General features: G+C 42.0%; 1 protein-coding gene across 2 annotated transcripts in view; it reads right to left on the minus strand.

Moving 5' to 3' along the window:
* THEMIS (thymocyte selection associated) overlaps window positions 1–27,356 on the minus strand; it is a 129,128-nt gene that overhangs the window by 58,270 nt on the left and 43,502 nt on the right. For both annotated transcript variants that reach the window (XM_019479475.2, XM_019479474.2), the window contains exons 3-4: window positions 23,553–24,011; window positions 19,333–20,372 (exon numbers count right to left, since the gene is read on the minus strand). In XM_019479475.2, the coding sequence (XP_019335020.1) occupies window positions 19,333–20,372; window positions 23,553–24,011 (1,499 nt within the window). The remainder of the gene's footprint in view (window positions 1–19,332; window positions 20,373–23,552; window positions 24,012–27,356) is intronic.

Genomic DNA, 27,356 nt, shown 5'->3' on the forward strand with positions numbered 1-27,356 from the left:
CCAAGAACTATTGAGACTGGTATTATTATTATTATAAAACATGTAGATAGTATAAGTATCTCAGGTTTGTCCAGTGGAAGGTTCAATGCCCATACCTCCATGTTCATATTAAAAACATCCAGCAGCCTACATCAGAGTTACTAAAGCACATAGAGGATGGGATGGGCTCCCAAAGCTTTATTTTAAGAACCTCCATTGGAATTAAATGGTGCTTGTCCCTTATGCTGACAAAAAACACGTACAGGGGTGAATATCATTCTAGATGCACATATGAGAATGGCTGGAATTGCAGCTCTATTGCCAAGTGCAGATGAAAAAAATACAGTTCTTGTTAATAACTACTTTATAGTTAATAACTACCATATATGTCCCTAAAAAATATGTTAAACCATTACTGAAATTACTCATGTGTCACCTTTCAGCATTAAAAACAATGGGCAAATCAACACCTGGTAGAAGCAGGCATAATTTCAGTAACTGGAGTAAATAAAGTCATGTTTGCCCACATACTCCAGGTTTGAATGTGTCCCAATAGGTACATCCATTACCTGCTGAATTGTCTGAATATCAGCAGCCTAAAACAGAATGCAGAAGCTAAAGGCACTTATAGCTGAGCTGCTAGAAGCACTGTGGAATTAATGAAAGAGCACTCTAACATGGTCTTTGGAAAGGAAAAAGTTTGGTATAATCTCATAAACACTAAAATAAAAAAACCCCGAAGAGACATTCTGACAAGCACCTTGGTGTTGGAGCAGAGACTTATTGGTGGCAACAACTGAAATTTCACAAAATTTCAGGCAAGACATTTTGACCAGGAAGGGCAAACCACTTCAGCCCTTTTGAATGAAATAGAACTGAAACAAGAATTCAAATAGTCATGAAAATAATACCAAAGATCTTTTTTTGTGATAACCTAGTTCTAATTTGCCTGTGGGTTTTAAAACATATGAATGTATGGTCTGCTAACATATTATCTCAGAGGAGTCCCCTTAATGGGAATTCATAAGCATACAGGTACATATTATTAAATAAAATGAGCTTTACTTTGTGAATACATATGAAACCATAATCAGCAAAAAAAAATATTTAGATGCCTACACAAAATAAGCAGCTATACAAATTCAATCCATAGCTCCCAGAATTGAGAAACATCACATGCGTTCTATTGAAATCATATATGACTTGATAGTGCTTCCACCTGCCATCAGAAAACATAAATGGAAGTCCATTTGTTACTAGACCCCTTTCACAGATCTCCTGTCGATTAATATCAATGGCAGCCCCACACATAGTACAAGAGCTTCTGATCAAATTTTATTGTCAAAAAAAGATGTTTAATGTTTAAAGCTTTTTTTCCTGCATATAAATTATCCAATCACACAATTGTTTTTGCAATTTTGTTTGGTATTTGTAATGGTTTCACAAACCAATGCATAAAACTGGCTGCTCTGAACATTCACTGTTCACTCTATGATTGATTGTTCTAGGCAGGTTCTCTGATTGGATGAGCTACACATTTTGTGAACAAAAACAATCCTTTTTTGATTTACCTGTTAATATATCCTTGCTTTTACTCACCCACTATTTAGGAATTAGTAAATCATTTGTGCAAATTAAATAAATAGTTTTACAAAATAGTTATCCACTTTACAGCACTTTCATTTTCTTGTTCTGTGCTCATTCCTCCAGACCACCTGCCTCATTTAACACAAAACTGCAGCTACTGAGGGCTAGAAAGTGATATTTAGAGGTTTGCTTCTGGGAACTGGCTTGTAGGTAAAGTAGATATGTATTAGAACAATGGTCCAGGGCAACAGCAAGGCTTAACTGATTTCTAAAAGCCTGCTTGTGACAGTTTCCTTCAAGGTCCACTCTAACACAGGCAAGCAGTAAGCAGACACACTGGGTGGGAAATTGAAGACATATACCACACTGTTCCATAACAGACATAAGGGACTCCGCCGCATTGGTCAGGTCACAGTGCCCAACGGCAGGGCCCTTGAGATTTCCGGTTTTGGGGAACAGACCAAATTAGGACAACACTGGAAACAACCAAATTAGGATGTGTGCATGTGATGGGTTTGTGAAACAAAGGAATATGCTGACAGAACAGAATGTGGATAGTATGATGACCACAGGATGGCCAATCAGTGAGGCCCCAGAGATAAGATGAAGAATCACTGGGGGGGAGAAGGAATACAAAAGAAGGGATTTCAGAGCAGCAAAGTATCCCTGAGAGGAGAACTCGAAGCCACCATTGACAGAAGGCATACCACCAACCTGTCTCACTCACCCCACTGGGTAAGTATCTGGGTCTTAAATCCAGTGCCAACATTAAGCACACCAAAGTAAAGGACATAGGAGATGCACTAAATCATACTATACATAGAAGACAGAAGGCAAGGTTGAGCTGCACCTTACAGACCACTGATGTTTCAACCTTAGAAAGGCAAACTGGAAAGCCCTTTCAGAATACTTTGATGCCACAGTCAAAACCATCAAAGAATTATGACCAATTCAAAAAAGCTGTACATCGGATCAACACCTATGAAAGGAAAATTAACATCATTGGCTTTTGGCCTGTGTAGCTGGTAATGTCTATGATAAATACAATATGGCTTCTGGTTGTGGCCCCTGAATGCCATATGCATGCACACAGCTACACACAGGCATGCAGCCAGGCAGTATGGAGAGCAGCTCCCTGCAGGTAAGTTTGTGGAGGAGAAGGGTCCTGGGGGAAGAAGATTGAGGCCCCCACAGTGAGGGAGGGAGTAGGTTTGGGGCTAGGGATGGGGGCACTGCCCAGCTAGGGTGGCAAATGGGACCCGGGGCAGGGACCAGGATGGAGCCATGGATGGCTCATCCAGGGGGCGAAGAGGGGTAGGGAGGGGGGGTGGCTCCCTGCCACTGTGCGTACACCCCAGGAGAGGCATGGAGGGGCATGTGCCCCCTCCCCCACCAGATTTGCACACAGGGCAGATGCAAGCTGCTCACTGTGGGTTCAGGGCTCACCACTCTGCTGCCTTTCCCTTGGGAGTCTCTCGCTGGCGAGTTGTGCCTCCCACTGCTGGGTGGGCAGGAGGTGAGCGGCCGGCAGGGGGCTCCTGAGGGAAAGGCAGCAGAGGCAAGAGCCCCAAGCCCACAGTGGGAGCCTGCATCTGCCCTCACCCCACTTGGCTTGACTCCAGGTAAAAGCATCCCTGTGTGTTAAGGTGGTGGTGGTGGTGGTCCTTGAATTTAAGCTCAAGCTAAAATGATATAGCGGTGCACCTCTAGCAACAGCATAAACTAGACCCTTTTTCCACCAACACCATCGCTTCAGGTAAGGAGGTCATATTAGCCATCATAAAAAATGTAGGAAATAAAACCCTGATTGAGTTAAGTGATGTGATGCATAATAGTAAAAAGGCATGGGTGACCATATGTAAACTAAGCAACAACCCATGGAAGGTAAATCAATGTCATAATGTCAGCACTAACAAAATTGCTCACCAGATGCTTCTCCATGGAAAAAGCCCCAAAAACAAAAACAACAACCCCCCCCCCCTCTGACTGGAAGGCAGCAGAGCCAAGAGGAGAGGCTAAGGGACCTGGACCTGTTCAGCCTTCAGAAGAGAAGGCTGAGAGGGGATCTAGTGACTGTCTATAAACTTACCAGGGGGAATCAGAGGGGAATGGGTGAGACCCTGTTCCCCCGAGCACCTCCCGGAGTAACAAGGAATAACGGCCACATGTTGATTGAGAGTAGGTTCAGGCTAGACATCAGGAGGCGTTACTTCACAGTCAGGATGGCCAGGATCTGGAACCAGTTTCCAAGGGAAGTGGTGCTGGCTCCTACCTTAGGGGTCTTTAAAAGGAGGCTTGATAATTACCTAGCTGGGGTCATATGAGCTTAAATTTACCAGGGGTCATATAAGCCCAGTATTCACTTCTGCCCGGGGCAGGGGGTCAGACTTGATGATCTGCTCAGGTCCTTTCCAACCCTACATCTATGAACTTATGGAAAGGACAAGTACCCCAAAGACCTGAGTTTTACAAGACCCTTCTTAATGACAGGTCTGAATGCTGGTATTAATGCACTGAAGACTGGGAAAGCAACTAGCCTTGACAATATACTAACTGAACAAATCAAATAATTTGGACTCAGACTCAAGAATGGCTCCTCTGCCTGTAGAAGTCATGCACAGCCCATCAAAAAATTCCAAAGATATGGCAACATGCTCAGGTAGTGGCACTTCCAAAGCCAGGGAGAGATCCATCTGACCCAAAAAGCTTTAGACCTATCTCTGCTATACCACAGATACACATTGTATAAATGACTGATACTGAACCAGTTTGCCTCATACATGGATAAACACCTAATCCCTGAACAGGGCAGCATTTGCTCAATCTAACTCGACATATTGAGGACAGTTTTGAAAGAGGCCAAATCACCAGAGGTGTGTTTGTCTAACTAACAGCCACCTATGATACAGTTAACCACCGACAACTCCTCCGCAAAACCCTGGAAATGACAAAAGATCTACACCTTACACAGCTGATATGAACCCTGCTCAAAAGCAGGCTTTTTTTGTCAGACTGGATGGGAAGTAAAGCATATGGAAGTGACAGATTAATGGTCTTCCCCGAGGAAGCGTGCTTGTGCTGCTGTTATATAACATCTATACAAATGACTAACCAATTGCTTTGGAACAAAATGTTTCATCTATGCTGCTGACCTGTACATAACAGCCCAAAACACTGTCTTTGACCATGCTGAAAAGTCCCTGAGTAAGGCACTAATTGGCCTAACCTCATACTATACTGAAAACCATTTACATACTGAAAACCAGCAAAAATCATGTGCCTTCCATCAGAAAAACAATGAGACTAATCGCCAGCTCAATGGACATTACATGGTCGAGGACCCCACTGTCCCACTGTCCAAATCCAGTTTACCTTGGAGTCACCCTCGAACAAGCCCTCTCATACAAAGAAAACATAATGAAGAAAAAAGCAAAGGTAAGCACTAGGAGCAACATTCTTGAAATGGAGAGATGGCCCCTCAACCATCCAAACCACTGCTCTGGCTCCCAGCTTCTCCTTCACTGAGTATGCATGCCCTTTATGGGAGAGATCTGTACATGCTAAGCACCGTGACACCATTCTGAATAATAGCTGCTGATGCATCACAGGATGTCTGAACCTTACCAACCTAAACAATGTGTACCTGCTGGCTGGCATCACTCTGCCTGACGTTAGAAGAGCAGTGGCCAGCAGGACAGAACAACTGAGATAAACTGAAGTTGTAAGACACCCACTGTGTTGCCATCCTGCAGCACACAAATGTCTGTAGTCATGCAAGAGCTTCCTCACCAGCACCCAACCTCTCGATGGCACACCCAAAAAAACACCACTACAGATGTGGGGCAAGAGGTGGAAGAAAATACCTGACAGTGGAAAAATGGATGTTCCAGCAACTGAGTCCTTACCACCAAGGGCTGACAAACCATGGCAAAGGTGGCAATGTCTCAACCACCTACATACCAGAGTCGGACACTCCAAGGAACTAATGAAGAAGTGGGGCTATACCACTGGTTCAACCACTTGTGACTGCAGCACAGAGCCTCAGACTATGCAACAGCTGCTGCAGTGCCCACAGCTTGAAGGTGCATGTAGCCCTGATGTCCTCATTTTGTCATTTGCCTTATCCTCTCTAGTATAGATGAAGTGCTATAGATGAGGCCTCACCACTCTTATTTTTAAGTTCTTATCCATCATGAAACTGCTCCAAATGGCCTATCCATTTTAGCCATGGTGACTTATCAGTAAATTGAAAAATGTTATGGGAATTATCATCTCTGTTACCCTTGAGAAATAACTTCTGTTCCTTTACAAACTCTCTCTCTGTCTCTTTTTCATTTAATCCTAATGCTTCGATGCCTTTAATGAAACTTTGGTTCCTGTGGAAATGCCCCTTTGCCCTTTCTATTTCTGAGCCTCCTTGCTACAGCATATCTGTTTTTGGCTTGCAGAGCTTATTTTGAATGAAGTTTACTTTCCTCAACTCAGCATGCTTTTCTTTCAGGGCTTCCAACTACAGACTGAAACCTTTTGTGACTTCACAGCTCTTTGCACCATACATCAGCAACATTTCCTCTCTCTGGGCTTGTCCATATGGGGAAGTTAGTGCACTGAAAATTAGGTGCCATTGTGTGAAGAAATTTATTATGAAAGCATTTGCTATCCTGCATTTATTGAGCCTCTAAGATATCCACATGGGGAAGCAGCGCAGAGAAACTCACATTTCAGCTTGCTGTAATCTGCCTCCAATCTATTTCGGTTCAACTCAGCCTGTTCTGCTGGTTAATGAACCTTAACACCACTGGTAAAAAGTTTTGTTCGACTCTTTTCTGGCTGTCCTATGCTGCATCCTAACACTGGAGATGAGATTCAGATGCTATGAATGCTGTCATGGCTACATCTAAAACTGACCCAGGATTACTGCTGCATGGAGTTAAAACTTGTAAGATGCCATCCAGCATGTGCATTTATAGGCCTGCTTCCCAGAAACATAGAGCTGACATTTTCATTTCAAACCAGCATTTGCCTGCATCACAGCAGTCAATGAAACATCTTCTTCTTAAATAAAATCCAATTATAATGAGGCTTAGAGAGACAGGAAACAGTATTATAAAAGAACAGGATGTCAAATCCATTGTTAATAAGGTTTTTCACTTACAGCTCAACAATAGCAGATTTCAACTGCTGGAAGATTATTGTTCCATAACTTATAACACACACCAAAGAGATTTACTTTCCATTTTGGAGGATACAAGAATTTCTATCCTTATACACAAGTTTTCATACAGGACAGAAGAAATTTCTATTATTTCATGAGGAAATTTAATTTCTGAGTTTCCCACAGTTACTAACTAATGAAAAACCTAGTATACCATCTCACCCTTAAAATACGAGGCTAACTTCTATTTTTGTCCCTATTTTCTATGTCTATGTCTGCTTCATTGCATCTTCCTTGCTGCTTGAACTCTGAAGATAAGTTAGGGAAATTCATCACTAGGATAGATCCTTGTGGCCTAGTAGGGCAGCAGCTATTAAATGTGTAGAACGTAAACTAGAGTTCTAGCAAGTTAAGGTTATGGCCAAAATATTGCAAGGGACAAAAGAAATACAGTCCTGGTTGCCCACTGTCCAGGAATCTTTTTATGGGAGTAAGCTAAGCTTTGGATATTTCATGTGAACTATAATGTTTGGTCCAAACTGCTGATCCAATTGGATCAGCCTCTTCACTCATGTCTGGACTCACCGATGATTTCCCTATTTACTGGAAGACTGTCATCCTTACATTGAGAGACTGCCAACGATGATGGGTCTAAGCTGAAAGAACCTGACATTAAGAAAAATAATTTACCTTTAAGGGAGAGAGAGCAGAAGCTAGAAAGTCACAAAGTAGGGGCCTGGCCTACATGTAAAGTAAAACTGATTTTTCTCAAAATAATCATCTACTTTTTGAAGAAAATTTCTTCCAAAAATAAGGGAAACTAATTGCCTTCTTATGTGCATGACACTGCCTTAACCCACTGCTTCTCTTCTAATATACAAGACGGAGGAGAGAACTTCAGATTGGAGAGAGGAGAACTGGATTTCCTGATCCCTGACTTCATTTAACTCTCAAGGTCTTCCTTCAAACCTCCTTGCAAGCTATAGTCTACCCATAGTTCAGTGAAGACCTGATAGGCATCGTGGCCTGCTAAAGATGTTCTGAGATTCTTCCACAGCTGGTGCAGCTCCACTGACGGAAGCAACTTGAATGGTAGGGTCATCTCAGAAAAACTCCATCCTTCTCAACAAGATATCTTTTTCATATCATCTAGACCTACTACCATTAAATACCTAAACAATAACCAGTTTTTATCCTAAGCTGATCTGTCTACAAGAAGGATGTGCATATACAGTCCAATTGCAATAATGCCCATGCTTGTCTATGCATTCCCTCATTTACTTCCTAATTATCCTTAAATGCATGTATCAGCTTTTTTAATGTATAGGAATCCAAAATCCTGCAGGTAACTCAAAGATTTATTATATGCAAAATGAAAATGCAACAATTTAGCTGATGCTACTAGAAATAGAACAGCATCACCCCATGGAAAAGCAGATCAGTGATATAACAATATAACAGTCAACTGTGAAGTGGTTAACAGAATATCATTCATTGACCTCTTCGTAGGCTTCAAAGTTAACACTTAGTTATATGAAATGGTACAAGTTCACACCTTTTTTGTTGATCTTCACAACTGCAGATTTCAACTCTTCTGGGCTATGGTTAGTTTATAACTACCTTCTATTTGTAGTGCCTTTGTATAGTTATTGTCAAGTAAAAAAAAATGTAAGTGGAGTTAAAATTTAATAGAAGTCCAGTATTCCATTTATACTGTGATATTGCAGCATAGTCTGTAGTAATAGGACTTTATTTAGGAGTCAGCTGCATTTTATACATGGTCTCCTATCACTGGCCCCTACCACAGTTGCACTCAGACTCTTGCCTCTGACTGAAAGTAGTCACTTGTACTCGGCAACAGCTATGCTGCAGATACCTGCAGGCCAAACGAGGCTTTGAGGAACTTTTGGGTGGATATCTTCTGATTGTGCTTTTAGTGCATAAAACCTGCCATGGTAAATGGTAGACATAGACTCAAAAGATATGCTAAATTTGTCCTGCTAGAAGACATTGTAGTAGAGTTTTCTGGATAACATAGATTAATTATTCCCACCCAGGGTATCATAGCACTCTGGGGTGCCTTGAAATCCTGTCATGGGTGCCGCAGGATGCCACACACTGTTAGCACTATGAGGCTTGCAACCATGGTTCACGAGGTAAACCCAGAGATTTGAAATAGATATCCATAGTTGTGGTCTTTCTGAGTTGTTTGCAAGAAAAAAACTGTTATTTTTTTCTACAGTCAAGAAAAAAGGTGAAAACTAAGAGCTGGCAGTTTCCCAGGGATGTCTTGAGTCTAAAAGGTTGAGAAACACTGACATAGATCATCATTGCTTTAGAGGCTGCAGGGCATCCACAGAAATCAGCTTCATCTCTGTTTATCTCCATATTGTTTTGCCACTGGATTTTGATGTGCAAGACCAAGAGAGCAAAGTTAATTCCACATGAATCTGCTCTTCTATAAACCAAGTAAATCATAGATGCATTTAACCTCATTTCACTTAGTGCCTCCACTACCCTTCTAAAAGTCCTGTGGCAATAGGTGATATACTACAGGTGTGGATATTGTAACAGGGTGCTTCGAGCACTTGTTACTTTAAGAAGAGGAAAGGCTGCTGAGAAAGCCTAAGCAGCAATCAAGAGAGATACTTGACCAGAAAGGGGCTGGGCTTAGGGTGTATATAAACCCAGATCCTGAGCTGAGTATGCTGTCTGGCCCTAGAGGCTGATGTGAGAGGAGCTCCTGATGGACACCAAGAATGCCTGTGGGTAATATAGTCTTAGGGCTAAGGTAACACAAGTGGCTTAGGAAGAGATTACGGGGAGGTGGAGGTCCTAGCAATTGGTGATTATGGGGGACTATACGGAGGAGAAGGTCCCAACAGGTCCAAGAGCAGGATAAGAGGCCTGGGAATAAGGCCAGAGCCTGGGAAAAGGGCAGAGGAAGGACAGAGAGGGCTAAGTGCCCATTAGACTGATTGGTGATGATTGATTGATTGATTGATTGGTAATATCTGTGAGGCTTGGGCATGGCTAAAAAGGGAAATGAGGAGGCCATGAATTAGCCCAAAAGGTGACAAATGACTAGCTTATGAGTGGATGAGATCTGGCTCAGGGACCCCTGGGGCCAGTCTCTGTTGCAATATATGGGAAGCTGAAGTTGAAATTTGCACATGAGCAGCTCAGGATGGAGGTTGATTTTTAACGGTTTTAAAGCAGCAGTGGAATTTGACAACCTCCACACTGATTGGGCAGACCTTTATGGGATTTCATAGACTTCATAGACATTAGGGCTGGAAGGGACCTCGGAAGATCATCGAGTCCAGCCCCCCACCCAAAGGGCAGGAAGTCAGCTGGGGTCATAGGATCCACTCTAAAGTTTGAAGAAGGAGAAAGTGCCCTAAACATTGCCTGTTTCACAGTTATTCTACCATATCTGGCAATTATTCCACTATAGCAGAATATAGTCACACCTGCTGTTTTGCTTCTCCTATTGCCTCACCTATTGACATAGCACTTTTGGAAAGATAGTGAAACCATAAGATGAAATGTACTCCTTTGAACATAACAATCTGCAACTTTGAAGCTGACTGGAAGTACTTCAAGGACAATGTCTACATAGCTGCTTTGAACATCCTAGGTTCAGAAACATCAAGGTTAGTTTAATGACAACACAGAGGACATAAAGAGATTTCTTGATGGGTAACTTCATCTATATTTATGTGGAATAACTGGAAAAAATACATCTAAGAAAACTTTTCAACATGCATGACACCTTTCAATCTAAGGTAAGAGCTACAAAGGACACCTGAGAAAGCAGTTAAGCTGAAGCACAATTAGACCTAAGTGACATAAAGATGTTTTAAAATGCTCTTAAAATACCCATGTTGTTCCATGAATTCAAATTGAAACACCTTTCTGATGGAAAAGGACTAAGTTCTAAAAAGTGTCATGACTGCTTTAAAAATCTGTTCAACAAAGAATCCTACAACAGCAGTGAGCCTATTGATCAACTAATTTAGGATTTCATCAAGGAAATTTTTACTTCCATACCTTACTTTCTTAGCAAATAAAAAGGTGATCACGTTATGTGATCTCACACAGCAACATATATTATTCCAGCTAAGTTGCACATAACTTGTGGGAATTATTTAACAGCACTATGAAGGGTAGAGGAGTGATCTTTGAAGTCTAGAAAGTCCTGTCCTCCTAATTCTATCCTGGTGAATCATAGAAACCTTAAAGCCTACATATAAAAAGTAAAAAAGTTGTCATCTAAGCTGTCTGGGAAAGCTAATGAAAATAAGGTGGCAAGATAAAATTGCTGTATTGAAATCCTTTGGCAAGAGAATATGCAAAGTGCAGGTACTATTATTACAGAGGCACAAACAAGATAGGTTAATCATAGAGAAATAGGGCTGGAAGAGTTCTCAAGCGGTCATCTAGACTTCTAGCCAAAAACAGGATCATCCCAACCTATCCATCTGAACCAGCCTACACAAATCCACTTAGGGTTGACTGTGTGGTTTGGCCAGCACAACACATAATACCCTAACCTGGCATAGGTAAAGCAGGAGGACCACAGTGACCAACATCCTGGTGGCAAAAGTGTTGTTAATACATGCTCAACAGATCCCAGGAAGAGGGGCACACACCCTGCAACAGGGGAAGGCAAAAACCCTGTCTGGATCAGACATCAGGTAGTTAGGATGTCTAATATTTGCATCCTTAAAATAATCCTGTATGGAAATCTGTACACTGCTAAATGTTGACATGGTGGACTATGGAAAAGAAGCACAGTACTATTTTGAAACAACCTCTGAAGCTATGCAATGTTGCTGTCCAGAGGTGGGAACAAAAAATACATACATGCAAGATATGGTGCAAATTACTCAATGATGCCACACGTAGCTTTGAGAGTTAATGCATCATGAATGCAATGATAAGCATCTATAACACCTATCATCTGCCCAGTCCATAACCATATATTTTAGGCAAAAGGAGGTTTATCAGAGAGAACCCGTCTTTGTATACCTTAACTACAAGGTGAAAAGTTGACAACAAAATGTCATGGCATCGTATCAGCCATCATATTAGGTGTTATAATAATACATACTAAGACAGTCCATATGCTTCTAATAATAATGATTTTAAAATAGGAAAACAAAAGTAAAATGAGAAACTTTTATAGACTTTATTTTTAAATAATCACATGGTCTCTGCTTGCTGCAGTGGTTCTGCTCAGCTCTGTTTTCCCCCCTTTAAAATGGGCAAAAAAAAGTCCTGAAAAACAGCCATTATTTTTCACTGTATTTATTTGTCCCTACATTGCTCTCTAAGGATTTTCATTATGTTTACCTTGTCTTCATGGTAGTGCATCCGGAATCACATCCTTGGAAGGAGATTCTACAGTTGGCAATTGCAACATTGCATGTTATGCCCAGTTGGCTGATCTGATCCAAAGCCCACTGAAGACACGGAAAAGACTCCCGCTTGGATCTGGGCAGGCATTTTCCACCTCAATAATTATTCAACAGAAAATGCAGTTTCTACAAAAGTCAGTTTGGGATGCTGACTCGCAGGATCCTTGGATTATCCACCCTGTAAGCAGCATGCCAAGAAGTCAGACACTTGGGAATTCAGTTAGCCAAGCTCTGAAGGGAGCCTCAAGGAGCCAGGGGGCATAGAGCTAGGCACCCTGATTTTGCAAAAACTGCACTTCACTGGAAAATCATTGAGATGGAAAATGTTTAACTAAGTCTAATTTCAAGGTTTTTTCCAGTGACTTCAATGGACTTAGGATCAAATCAGCACATTTTCATGCCCTGTTTCACAGCCAGCTGTTGGGTATCCTGCTACACATGGGATTATCCAGCTATACTTGTCATGAGGATAAGAGCAAGGACATCAAAAGGAGAGTTGGGCAGCCTAGGGAGATACGTCTCTGAGAGCTCAGACTACCTAGAGAGATATCTGCTTGGGAAGATGGACACTATGAGTAGCCTACTAAAATTACTCTTTCGGTTCTTCTAAAATGAATTTTGTTGACTATTTTCCTCCAGCAACATGTCAAAATTTGTCAGGATGTTGTATTATATTTCCGCCCCCCCCCCCCCCCATTTTTTTAAAGGAGATAAATTCTGTTTTCCAAAAAGTTCTACTCCTAATGACTTCAAACGACTTTTAGTCACAGTCTACTTGCATGTTAGTTCTTTTTTTAAGTATTTCATTATAATAAAGGGGCTCATTTTTCTGTGCTTTTACTTCTGGACATCTTTTTAATTTTGCTGTTTCTTCTTTCCCTCTTCTCCAATCCATAAAATGTTGTTAGCATTTGTTTTCATCCACCTAAAGCATTTATTTACATCAGTTAGCATATCTAAATGTTCATTTATGCCTGCCTTAATTTCATTCACTCTACCAACAAGTTCTATAATGCTTATGAATTCCCTGAAGACAGTTTGCATCACATGTTTCCTTGATACCATTTCAGGCAATTCTGTAATGAGAATAGCAGCAAACACATTCTCAGCTATCTTTATTGTATTTTGTTTGTAAGATCCAAAATGGGCCCACATGACTGTGACTATTCTATGCAGTGCACCGGAAACAGATCTATTTGTCATCTGAACTGGGGTCAAGCAAGGATCATCATCACCCCAGCTCTCTTCTCCATTTTTCTGGGAGTCTTCCTGGTTCTTATTCAGAACTGCCTTCCTTCCAGAATTGACACTGGATGCTGAATGAATGAAGGGTTCTTCAATCTGGGTCATTTTCACTCAAAGACCAAAGTATTCAAAATAACCATCCTGGACCTTTAATATGCTGATGACTGCACTATTCGTACACATGCTGAGGGAAAACCTTGAGATTGCATTGGGTCTTTTTGGAGAAGCCTATCAAACTCTGGGCAGAAAGTGAACATTGATGAGGAGATCCAGCACAGGATCCAGCAGGCAAGTACTTCCTTTTGGAAATTGTTTTGGTATATCTTTATCTATTGCTATCTCCAGAAAGACACCAAGATCCAGGTCTGCAAAGCAGTCAACATCCCCACTGTCCTTAATGGATGTAAAACGTGGGTGACCTACCATCATCATCTCCAGAGTCTGGAGAGGTATCACCAACAGTGCCTTCAGAAAATGGGAAGATAACCACACAAATGCCAGCAACCTTGCTAAAGGCAACATTACCAGCATCAAGTTGGTGATCCTTAAGCACCAACCTTACTGGACTAAATACTGTATGCAAATGCCTGGCTCTCAGCTCCCAAAACAAGGGTTCTTCTCCCAGCTGACTGATGGGCTGAGATCTCACAGTGGCCTGACAAAAAGCAAGAAGGGAATTCTTTCTGAGGCATTGAAGGCATGCCTCAAGAAAACAGATGCCAACATCAAGAGTTGGGAGGAGCTGGCTGATGACCAACTTCAGTGATACTGCAACATCAACCAAGCAGCAGACCATTTTGAGGTAAAGCATCTTGCCCTCAAAGCAGACAAGAGAGAGCAGAGGAAAGAAAAGGAGAGGAATTCCAGCCTGCAGCCTACTCTCCCCTATGGAAAGACCTGCAATTTCTGTAGACTGATCTGTGGCTCAAGAATTGGATTCTTAAATCATCTCAAGACCCATCAATGAGCTGTGGTAGTGATCATCCTCAAATCAAGGGATTGCCAATGATGACAGCAGTCATAGTGAGTTGTGCACTTGGACATGCTACTTTTCCTTAGCTGATCACTAAGAAACTTTTAATATCAGAGGTGCATTTAAAAAAAAATCATATGTAGGAATAGCCAGATACTTGATAGTTAGGTTTTTTAAGTCTTTTGATTCTCGAATGTGTACAGTATCTCTACTAGATGACTAAGCATAGGTCAACTTGACTACCTGACATTATCAGCCTAACAAAGAATGCCTTGCATATCTAAGTCTACTACATAGTTTGTTCAATAAAATATATCACCCTAATAAAACTGTCTCACTATGAAATATGCAAGGTTAAAAGGTCTGATCCAATGCCCACTGTTGCCAATAGGATCTTTTGGGAAACCTTCCCTGTTGCCAGACTGGGGGTGGGGAGCTGCAGTAACTTCACACCAAAGTCAGGTAAATCTGTGTCATGCAAGGTGTTGGGCGCCCAGGTCTGGGTCTACTGAGGTACAAACTCGGGTCAGAAAAAGAGAGCAGAATTCAGGGATAAGTTGTGTCATGAAGTCAGGACCTTAGTCCAAGAACCAGGTCTCAGAACAAGCCACTTTAGGAAGCAAGGCAGAGAGCAGAGAAAGGGAAAAAGCCAATGAAAGAAGCCTGGAGATCAAGCAGAGAGCAGAGTCAGAGCACAAGCCAGAGGAAACAGTAAAACAGTTTGGAATCAGGTTAAGCCCCATTGCCCACGCACTTCCTGCTCCATGTCAAGCGTTTATAGGGGAGAAGTATAACGCCAGCTGAGTAGGTGGAGAGCTAGGCCCTGCTGGAGGCCTCAGGACAGCTTTAACCAGCCTGGGTGACCTGCTGTAGGATGCAAGGCCAGGATGAACAACTGTTCTGGTCAGACCAAGGCCCTAAGTTCCTAACCCAAGAAATGTTATCCTGCTTCATATCTGGGCAGCTATTTCCCAAGACACCTATTCATTTGCATGCAGTTGCCTCAAAGCAGTTACCTCCAGTTGTTTGCCTGTGGGTGTCTCAGAATAATTCTGTTCATGGTGCTCGTGGTCTTAATAGAAAGATTGCCTCAAACAGGACTTGTTTTCCTCCTTTTTTTTCTAGCTGTTCATATAAACTTATTAAATCTTTCTTTCAAGGCTGTGTTTGGCAAAGGCTGAAGAAGCTAGAAACAAAAATAGATTCACTTCCATTGAATCAGCTAATATTTGTGAATTCCTGTTCTAGGACACGATTTGAGACACATTCTCACAGCATATTATGGGGAAAAGCTACAAATTTTGGTTGTCAATGTTAATATCACCGAAGCGACTAATTCAATCAGGTTGGGGACAATCACTATGTAAGGAAAAAACCTGACATGCCATAGCTATATCCAAAGTGAATAACAAGGCAGGAGATGACCAACCAGTGCTGAGAAGGGTTTAGGTTCCTTCTGCATCTCAAATTCTGATCTCTGCTGCTACAGCCCATGGTTTCAGATGGATTACTATGGGCTTGCTCAATGAAAAAAAAACTGATCATAGTGAGTGAGGAAGGAACAAGTCAAGAAAGAATGATACAGTCTGAAATTTGTTATATCCACAAACATTAGGTGATTGACTTAGGAAAATACTAGGAAAAATGACCTCCCTGGTCTCCTGAAACTGATGATTATAGAATAAGGAAGGTGTGCTTTTTATGATATAACTATGGGTAGTGATTATCTTAACAATCAACAGTAAAAGATCCATGGCATTTGCAGACTTTGAAACATGAAGTTTAAATCTAAAAGGGAAAACTTTGCACTGTAGAAGACTGAACAGAAACTATGAAATAGCAAAATCAATCAGAAGTCAGTATGACAAAATCAATCAGAAATGGCTTTGTGACACCACAAACAAGACGACCTTTGCCTCAGAGGAAGCAACATATAACACACTTTCCCGTTTGCCCTTTGCAATTATACCCCATCATACTAGTTGAACAATCTCCTATCCCAAGAAATTTCTTCTCCCTGTCTTAGGGCATATTCAACGCTCTTAGCTCTGATACCTCCCTTGTGTATTCGTGGCTGACATCATTTTCTATCCATTTGGAAAGCTGAAGCAAAGTCCTCTATGCTTGATTTTAAAGGGACAAACAGCGTAAAGTGATTTATAGGGCTACACAGTTCCCTGCTGCTTCAAAGAGTAACTGTCTGAAGGGACTGAAATAACTTCTTTTTCACACTAGGATGTATTTTACTTCCTGCTGAGGGACCTTTTGATGTTTTTGGAGGATGCTCTCATGCGATTCAGAAATCATAGGCAGATATAAAATCCCGACAGCCTGAAAACATCTGTATCTCTGCCACCCACATGCATCTGACAGATAGTTGACACAGTGAGGGGATGTTGTTTTTGGATTTGAGGACTTATCATCAAGTCAGTCTTATGGATGTCATACTCCTGAGTCTCCTTCTTCAGCTGTGCTATGTCCCTCCTCAGCCACAACCCTTTGGATGACAAAAGATAGCAATTTGCTTAGCAGTTGCTGCTGCACCAGCAGAAAGAGGACTGGAATTTGAGATTCTGATGGCGAAATGATGATCATTATCATTATTCTTACCTGTTCTTCACAGGGTAAAAATTTGGGAAGAAGGAAAAAGCAAATCTTTTTAATGATGAGACAAATGCTGCCCTGCAATTTGCAACCTTTTAGTGCCCCTAAAATATATTGCATGTATTCAGTCTCTTTCACCTGATCTCAGTATACTGTACCTAAAGGGCTTGCATTGGTGCAACAATACAGCCCCCTCATAGGTGAAATGTGGCAGCTGTTACAGAGCAACACTTCTGAGCACTTTGGGACTCAAAAAAGGGGAAGAACAGCATTTTCAGTGCCTGTACAGCAGTGAGGTCTTCTGGAGAGGAGTTATGTCACTGGGGTTTGTGCCCGTTTATGCCTCTGTGCAGTGGGCAGGGACACACAGAGCACCCGCCACTCAGTATTACAATCCATATTTACTCCACAGCCATGATAGGGGAAGAGGATGAAAGGGTCTCCAGAGCTAAATCATGTTGGAGGCATTTAACCCAGTCAGCAAGTCCTCAAGTGATGACATGGGGTAGCTAAGTCTTCCTGCCAGCCAAGGGCAGCAGGACACAGCACCAAGGCCATGAACCCAAATATCCAAAAGCATAGTATGACTTTTATTTAGCAAACACAAACCTCTCCCCCTACCAGTCCACAACAAGGAACAAATATGAACATCATTTCCAGGAACTGCCAAAGCTACCTGATCATCAATGGCAAGATGCCAGAGCCAGCTAGAAGCATTAGCAGTTCCTATGATTGTAAAGCTCACCCCATGTTACAGTCTTGTCAGGCTCTTCTGTTCATCAGGACCCTGGCTATTGTGTATGCTAATGAGGCAAGCATAGTCAGAAAATATGCAAAGAAGGCTATTTGTCATTTAGGCTTAATCTCCAGTTTCTTCTGAACCTTCAGATTTAACAGGTATGTTTAGAAAAAGCTGTAGCCTCCTCTGTAACTGTGGTGAAATGAGGGCCACAGCAAAAAAAATACTGGCTTAGTTCCAGGTCCTTTCAAAGAACTGTCTGTTCAGGAGGAAGAGATAATACATTCTGTGTGACTCTAAATCTATTACATTGGGTCTCAGAGCATTTAATCTTCTGAATAAAAGATGTTTTACTTATTTCACCTTTCCAGGAAAGGAGGATTTACCAAGCTGCATGGGTTGAGCATTCTGACTGTAATGTATTATGTATTTATTACAAGCATTTATAGAAACATCCTTTGGAACATTCTCCTTAAATGTGCCTCTGTGCCTGGCAGCTGAAGCCTAAGGTCACCACTATCACTCATGAATGTGCAAAGGCACCATCATTTATCTCACTCTTATACTAATTGCTCCCTTCTAGTCAAAGAAAAATAACATCTTGCATTACCCACTATTAGTTCAGACCACATACGCAGTGGTAACAGTGAGCATTCTGCCTTCTTCTGATTGACAGTCCAGTTGTCTCTGAAGCAGAAGACAGGGAGTTAAGTAGACCCCCATTCCTGGAGTTTGCAATACAAAATGCACACAGACCACATACATCCCTAGTCTGACACAGACTCCTTCTGAAACCTGGGCCTTGCCTTTCTTCCACTCCCTGCCAACATGCCTTACTGAAGCCTTGCCATTAGCCTTGCCTTCTCCAGCAGCTGCTGGTCTTGACCTCTACCCCTCAAGAAAGAACTGGAAAGCAAAGCTTCAGAGAGGGAAAACAAGAAACAGGGGTAGCCTCTTTCCATATTCTCTTTAATTGATTAAAAATTGCTATTTAGATGTGTATTTTTAATGACATGATGGAGTTGTATATGTTTAGGAAAGAAAGAGAGGAATATTTGCTGTTCCATAAACTACATATAGTCTGGAAAGGTACTGTGCTCATGTCCTAACTGGGGTCTACTAAGACACTCATTCTATTTAAAAACAATAATGAAAACAAATGACAAGTGTGATTGTTGTGGGTTTGCTGCTTCTAAGCAAATGTAATATTTACTCTACAATGGGCATTTTTGTATATGCTTTTCTCCCATTAGTAAAGTATTGGCACTTCTATAGCTTTGTAAAAATCTGTGCTTTCTATTCAAACTCTATTTGTTGTTGAGATCAGTATGATATATTCCTAAGAAATATATCAATAATGAGTGTGTGTGTGAGAGAGATTGAGTCTGTGATTTTTACCAGAACAATTTTATTCTTGTGTATCAAAATACACTTCATTTTTAAACATTTAGCTACTATCACTCCCAAACTGTTCCTTCACCTACAGACTGATGCAAGAGATTATTCAATTCCAACATCCAAAATGCTGCATGAAGATAAACCAGTTAAATTAAAAAACAGAAGCCAATATAAAATCAATAAAAACAGTGACATCCCTCCACTAGAATACATAATACATCTCTCTTACCTTCAGAGAAGTATCAGATGCACTTTGGCTTGGTTCAGCAAGAAGACATTTGGGACCCAGTGCTGCTGGCTTTTTGGGAGGTCTAGGTGGTGGATGTAGGGATTGATTTTCGTATCTCCTTACCATATAATATTGTTCTTCACTAATTTCTTCCACAATAGTCCTAGTGGGTGAGGATGCAGTTTCTTTAACAGGTTTGCTGAGCAGATGAATAGACATATTTAAACGATACACAGGAATTTCCCAACTGTCTGTGGGATTGCTGACAGTGCTGATTAGCAAGTAAGAGTCTGTGATTTCTTCTTCAAGCTGCAAGCCAGGCACAGCAGCCAAGATGTCCTCTCCAATGGAAAGATCCCTCACTGACACCTTGACATTAAAGGGCAAGCGGAACTCTTTGCAAATCTCTAAAAGCTGGTACTGCCTTTTGTCATGAATCACTTCTACAAAGCCCCCTTCCATATACATAGGAAGCAGCACTTCCTCATAGGCATTGTTTAGTATTTGTTCACAGGCCAAGACATCTACCACTTTTTTTCTTCCTTCATATACAACTTCACTAGTCTGACACTGCTGTACTATGAATTGGTCTCCAACAGAAACAGAAAACAGCTCCTCGTGTGGAGAGTCAAAGGCTTTTGTTGCTACCACATGAAGTTGCTCCTTTCCACTTCTTGCTATCTCCAGGTCATAGGCAGTTGGCAATTCCCGAGGTCTTCGCTTAAATTTTCCTTTATAGCTGGCAGGAATTAAAAAATGTCTTTTAGGAGAATCACTCCTGATCTCAGATGCAAGGACTCTTGATGCCTGATACTTTTTGTGAATGATGATCTCTTTCCCAGGGTAGAATAAATTATAAAGTAGATTACTTTGTACAGGCCCCTCTATAATCTCAGCAACCATAGGAAATTCTTTGCCTGTCTTTTCAAACACATCTTCCAAAGATAACGGTTGAAGAAAACAGTTAATATCATAAAAGTCTGTTACATCCTTGACTTCAATGTCTAGATCAGAGAGGATATGAACTATATCCTTTCGAACTAAAAAGAAAGAGACATACTGTCATTGAAGTAAAATGTACTTTTTCCATGGCCCGAACTAAAGACATCTTTAAGATGCTGTAAAACTATGAAATATTGTAAAATTTGTATTTGGGCCCATAATTTTGCCAGCACAAACATTTTAATTGAAAACATTGATCAGATATGCTGGAGCAAGATATCTTATAGAACAGGAAATGAGACAAGACAGAGGTACAAGAAATAATACAACATAAGGAAAAAGGCAATGGAGGTGCTCTAGCTAATCTTGTTAATAATGCAAATTTACAGGGAATGAATATTACATAACTAATCTGTTGAACCTATTATCACAGGATATTAGTGAAGGCAATAACTAGTAGCATTAAAAAGTGTTGACATCTCTAAGGATAAATGAAAAAATCTACAATTAGGATACAAATAATATTTGCATTAAAGATGAGACGTTATACTTCATATTGCTGAGTATAACTCAACCACTAATTGATAAGGGTTAGGAAACGGATCATCACCTACTGGAAGACTATATCATAACTGCCCACCACAGCGTTTTTGCAGTTGAAGCATGTGACGGTTCACTATATCGACAGGTCACTGAACTAGATTATTTGATCTGTTACTAATTCCTAAACCCAATAATAATTCCTATTTACCAAATTGTATGTATTCATTACTACATATTCCAACTTGAGGACATGGGTGAAGCTGATTAGAAAATTTGGCTCTGGATATTATATCACAAAGCAATATTTATATAAGTACAGTTTAACAAAAGTACATTATTTAAGGGCTTTCTACATTAACTCTCTTGATTTATATATATCTGTTTGGGCTGCATATTATATTCTACAGGTTTATCTCATATTACAATATATGAATGCTTTCTTCACTAAACCTAACACAGAACGTGTATTTTTATAAAAATATTTTTTGACAGCTGCTCAGCATCTGTTTATTTCCACTCAGCTTTTGTCATATTACCAGCATCAGGAGCCAAACATTTTGAGCTCTATGAAGAAATGTTTCCAAACTTAGGATGTTTAGTAAGAATTAAGCATAAATTACACTAATATGACAAATGAATACTTTGTGTGAAAGCACTATCAAGGGAATTTCATAAACTTACCTGGTTATTATTAAAAGAGCTATACATATTTAATTCCTGGAAACAGCATCTGAACATTTAATCAAAAACCTCATCTTTATTTCACTGAGAACAGAGTATATTTGTGTTTCTTTTCTATAACTACATATAGTTTTTCTAAGAAATTATGGCTTCCAAGAAAAAAGCCATTTCTCAGTTCATAAGTGAGTAGCTAATCATATGCAATGAAGTTTACTTCTCAAGACGATGCTTAAACGTAATTTAGAGACATTTAGTGCAGTTTAAATGTTGATTGTACTGTTAAGCATATGAATGCAAATACAAATAAAAGCAACAAGTAAAGTATACATCAGGTTATGTGGTTGTGAGACAAGTGCCTCCATGTTATCTCAATACCATCTGGTCGTTTTTAGGAACACTAAACTGATTTTTACTGGGGCTTAATCATACTGTTGGATCTAAGTGGATATAGGAATACCCCTAAGTGAGTCTAAATGCAGGTCTGGGGCTTAAGGAAGGAATCTTGCCATAATTTAATAACAAGGGTGTATAATATGTGAAAAATATGCTAACATTTCCAAACAGATAACCTTATCTGGATAATGGGTTTGGTGTCAAAAAGTGCATCTACATGTGCTATTAATATGATATAGGCTTACTATGCAGTAAAATACTGTGCAGTAAGCCTTCCCCAGGAGTTTATTTACACATGCACCCTCTTGGAAGCAATGGGAGCAACCTAGTAAAGGACTGCTCCTGTTCTGCTCTGCCCCCCCACCCCCCTCCCACAGCAGCCAGAAAGAGCTCCAGGCTCCCCTGGGGTGCTAGCTTTGGGGCTGGTAGGTGGTACAGGGTCTATTCTCAGTGTGCACAGAGCCAGGAGAGCAGCTGTCTCTTGGCCTCTTGCACAGGGCCAGGAGACAGCTGTCTCTGCAGCCAGCAGAGCTCTCCTGGCCCCATACATATTGAGACACACAGCTGCCAGCAAGCTCCATGTCTAGCTGAGCTTCCTCACCCAGCAGGGAGCTCACCGGAAATTGTCCCACTTGTAGGGCAGCTGCTAGCAAGTCCCATGCTGAGCAGCAATTCCCTGCCCAGCAGGGGGCTCACTGGGAGCTGTCCTGCTCCTGAAGCAGCTACCAAGAAACAGGAGTGGTGGGGGAAGCAGAGAGCTCCCCAGACCTGGCACTGTTAGCTCCTGGCTCCAGGACTGGGGACAGAGAACTGCCCCATCCCCTCTGGCACCCTGCTGGTGTAGCTGGCCAGGAATAAATTTGCTCTTGGTCAGCATTTACATGAGCACTCCTGCACAGTTAATCTAATACTTCTTTTACAGGTACTAGCTAACTGTGCAGCAGACTAATTTACTGTGCAATAAATGGCACACACATGTAGATGGTGATGCTCTACTGTGCAGTAGATTAGTCTACTGAGTAAAGCATCTTGTGTAGATGCACCCAAAGATACTCATCTTTATATCCATTTAACAGATGGGTAAACTCATAGGTGACTGGTAGGGAGTGCATGGGGGTGCACGTGCCCCCCCGACAGGGATAGTGCCCCACCTGATGGCCAACACTGATGCTGTTGGTAGAGCTGGAGCCCCCCGGAGAGGGCCACTGCCGACAACTTCTGCGGGTGTCTCCCAGATTCAGAAGGCACCAGTCACTCATGGGTAAACTGAACCACAAATGATTGCATGGTTTTCCTTTCATCACCCAGTTAAATAAGAGATCCTGGAAAGTGAACCCTGAACTTCCCTACTCTACTTAAAATATTTTTTCCTTTTCAAAGAAAATTTGAGAATAGCAGTGTCAGTAAAAATAGTAATACTACATTCCAATAGGAAAGGACTTGACATTAATGACTAAATTGGTGGGGATGAAAGTGCAAGGAAAAAAACATTCTTTCCTTTCTTTTTCCATTTTTAGTTCTGCAGTATTGCAAATATATGAGTACCATCCATACCAGTCCCAATCAAACAATTTGTAGTAGATATTTTGAGCAGTTTGAATGTGGTAAAGATATTTCTGACATGAACAGAGGACAAATGGTTAACTTTGATTCTTACTTACATTTCATCACTGCCTGAACTTCATAAACTGGTGCCAGAATCAGACTGCCATCAAAATTTTCAGGAAACGGATTAGAGGAGTCCCAACTATGTAAAATACTGAAAAGTTTCACAGTCCGATTCCTGGTCTTTGGGATTTTCCATTCAGCAATTTCTTTTAGGGTATAAATCTGGTCATCTTCACATTCATAGAACTTTCCTTGTTGTGAAATTGGCAAAGTGAAGGAATGAGACTGGTTATTTCTTACCACCCCACAGTTCACAGTCATTGTCCCATTGACCTCTTCCACGGAGTTGAACATAATCTGCTCACCCTGTTTGATGGTGAGGCTTGCCAGTTTTATATCCTCCTGGCAACAGAAGCAGGGGTGGCCCAGTCGTGTTGACCCAATAGACACCTTTCTTGTAATCTCTTCAATGCTGAGGTATGGAATTTTATCAACCACGATCTTATAAAGACCTAAGAATAAGAAGCTTGTGTTATACAAAGGTACTTTAGCAATATGGAAATAAAACTCATGCCAAATTTTAGATCGGGAACCTATAGGGGAGTATCAATAAAAATCAAAACAGAACATAAAAATAGGTATATTGCCAGGGAAGTGGCTCTATAAAATAGCATCATGAAGTTCTCATATTCTTGCTCTAAGGATGGTCATTTTGCCTGTGCATAAGACTAGTCAGCACAAGCCCTTTCAATCTTCTTAGGCCCCCAGTTAAACCCTATTTTGGGGGGGATTAATTAGGACTTAAATGATGTACAGCCCACTCTGCTATAGGGGACTCCTATCCTTAATAGTTTCATAATAAATGCAATAGTAGTAAAGTTATTTTTTCTTACTGCCCAACCAGCAAAAACATCTTGGGATCTGAACCTCAAAGCAGTTCTCTGATATGGTATCAAATAGACAAAACAGTAGCTTTCAGCCCACATTACTTTCAGTTCAGATTAAGGAAAACAGCTAAAATAGAAAGAATAAATGTACAGTCTGCAGGGGAGAAAAAGTGTGCATGCAAGCATTCAAAGGCACTAATTTAAGCTGTACCATCTAGATAACGCAGTCTAAATCCCTGTGGATAGAGCATACTGCAAGAGCTCCCCATTCAGTGTTTGGGAGAGGAGACGCATTGGCAGGCAGCACTGGAAACAGCCTGCAGATAGGGGGCCCCTCAGCATATATTTGAAAGTGCCCTTCAGGTTGCCTAGGCTGTTGGAGATTGCAGAGTTCAGCAGGGCAGTCCTAAATGGCTGGCCACCACAGGGGACCACAGCGCCACAAGGAACTACCCCTCACAGTGACCCCTCTCTCACATCCTGCCCAGAGGCTTCCAGAAGAGAAATAGTGCAAGTCCCCTCTCTGAATTGCAAGCATGTTATTTTCTGTGCCCAGACCATGCCATGGATCCCTACTGCACACGTGCTCACAGACCCAGGAGCTTTGGTGTGTCCTTGTCACCCTGCACAACTCTTGCTAGAGGCTGTGGGACATTACACAAGCCTGCCTGCAGAAGACCTAGCAGATGCTCATGCTGGCATGCACTTTGCTACCCAGGAGCCTAGGACCCAGAAGTTTAGTGTCCCATGTAGAGCCACTTACCAAACCCTACAGCCACCAAGTGTCTTAGAATTGGCTACTTCCACCGGGCAGAGGAAGCTAAAGCCCTCTTTAAGGCCATTGACTCTGGAGTGCTGTGGAAGCACCTCCAGACTGTCGAGTAGTGGTTAGGGACCCATAAGACTAGCAGAAGTTTGTTGGAGTGGGACATCCTGGGCATTTGAGACAATAAACAGTAGCTGCAGAACTACTACATGTGGCAGGCCACCTTCAGGGACATAATGCCAAGCTGGTCCCCTGAACTGAGCAACAAAACATCAGCATAAGACCACCTGTAACTGGAGAAGCAAGTCACCATTGCCACCTGTAAGCTTACCATCTGCAACAGTTTCTGCTCCATTAGCAACCAGTTTGGAATGAAAACCGCCATGGTTGGAGCAGCAATTCAAGAGGTATACAAGGTCATCCAGGATGTACTGGAAAACCACTTCATCCACCTCACCAACTCACTGCAGATCATCTCTGGCCTCTGCTGAATGGGGTCCCCCATCAATGACACTCCCATCCCCAGCCTCTGCCCTCCCCAAGACACCATAGAGTTCATCAAGTAGAAGAGTTTCTTCTCTGCCATGCTGCAGCGCATTATCAAACACCATGCATGCTTCATGCACTTCTTGGCCAGCTGGGCAGGTAGCATCCACGATGAATGGGTCTTCCAGAACTCCACCCTCCCCTAGATGGTGGAGAACAGGGCCCCCCAGCACAGAAGTCAGCAGAGTCACTGTCCCACCCCTCATCATCGCTGGGGACCCAGCCTACCCTTCTCCCTTTGCTTATGAAGCCCTACACAAGGCAGCTGGACCGCAGGAAGGAACACTTCAACCACTGCCTCAGCAAGTTCCACATGATCTTCAAGTGCACCATTGGCTGCCTCAAGGCACACTGGAGGGCTCCAAGTATTCACCTTGACATGGCTGAGGTGTACTTGCCACACCTGATTGCCATTACCTGCATCCTACACAACATCAGTGAGACTAAGGACCTGAGTCTTCAGCAAAGCCTAAGCAGGAGAGAAGGTACACATGCAGTATACCAATGAAGCACCAAGGAAGCATAGCATTTAGGAGCAAGCCACAGCATGCCACTGTCAGAATGCATGTGCTCAGGACAGTCCAGGTCAGGAAGTCATAGCGGATTACTTTCTGGGCCACTGGGATGGGGGAGGCAGTCCCTAGAGAAGTAGAGCCTGTGGACATCAGAAGGCTGAAAGCCCTGAGCAGCTGAACCCCAGCCTTGAGTGAGGAACTTGTCCACCTTGAAGTTTCTACCTCAATTTCTCCATCTCTGCAGTTCATGAAACCTCTCATTTCCTGGGGGCTTTATGAGGTGGCAAGAGTTAAGGAAGACCCTACCTGGATTGACACCAGCCTTAGGAGGGGCAAGCACCTGAATGTGGGGTTATATGGCACAGGAAAGAGACATGGCTCAGTGTACCTGTTCTCAGGTGTCAAAAGTATTTTTTAATAAAAGCAATGGAATACTAACCATGGTATAAATTAGTTCCTCTTCACTTTGATGAAAGACAATGAAAAGGGAGTATGGGAAGGGGTGAGATAACTAAAACTGATCCCCAACCCAATGGTCCCCTGAGAAGGGTTGCAGGGGTGCAGGCAGGTTCATTGCAGGAGCCAGCTCCACCACTGGGGCTGTGGGTTCCCCAGAGACGTCCAAGGGAATAGTCTGTCCTTGTCCATTGGCACTGGATCCCCCCTCTCTCTGCAGAGACCCTGACCATGCAAACTTTGACCACGCTCAAGGGATGCCTCACCCCCTAAGACCAGGGGGTCTTAGGTACCTCTCAACTGTGACTAGAGTTTTCTGTAGCAATAGGACTAAGGCCCAGGGCCCAGACATGTCCCTCCATGGGTCCCCATGAGATTCTGTGGCTTTATGAAATGTATCAAACTTTTTAAATAATATCCCAAGTAATGGAGGGGAGGAAGAGGGCACATTCTTTCTAGGAATGGACCAGGGCTACATGGGATCTTGAATGTTCAATACAGTGACTACTTCTGCTCTGAGACTTGGAGACACCTTGCAGCCACAGACTTGGTAGTGGAACTGGACTGGTCAAATGTCTTTTCCTGGCAATTAAATAAATTGTTTTCATGATCTTTCATGGGCTACAGTAGTGGGTACAGAGTTCAGTGGTTGCCTGCCTGTAGCAAGGGTGCTTCAATGGACCAACC

This window comes from Alligator mississippiensis, chromosome 1 (genome assembly GCF_030867095.1).
Source record: "Alligator mississippiensis isolate rAllMis1 chromosome 1, rAllMis1, whole genome shotgun sequence".
In the NCBI taxonomy this organism is placed as follows: domain Eukaryota; kingdom Metazoa; phylum Chordata; order Crocodylia; family Alligatoridae; genus Alligator; species Alligator mississippiensis.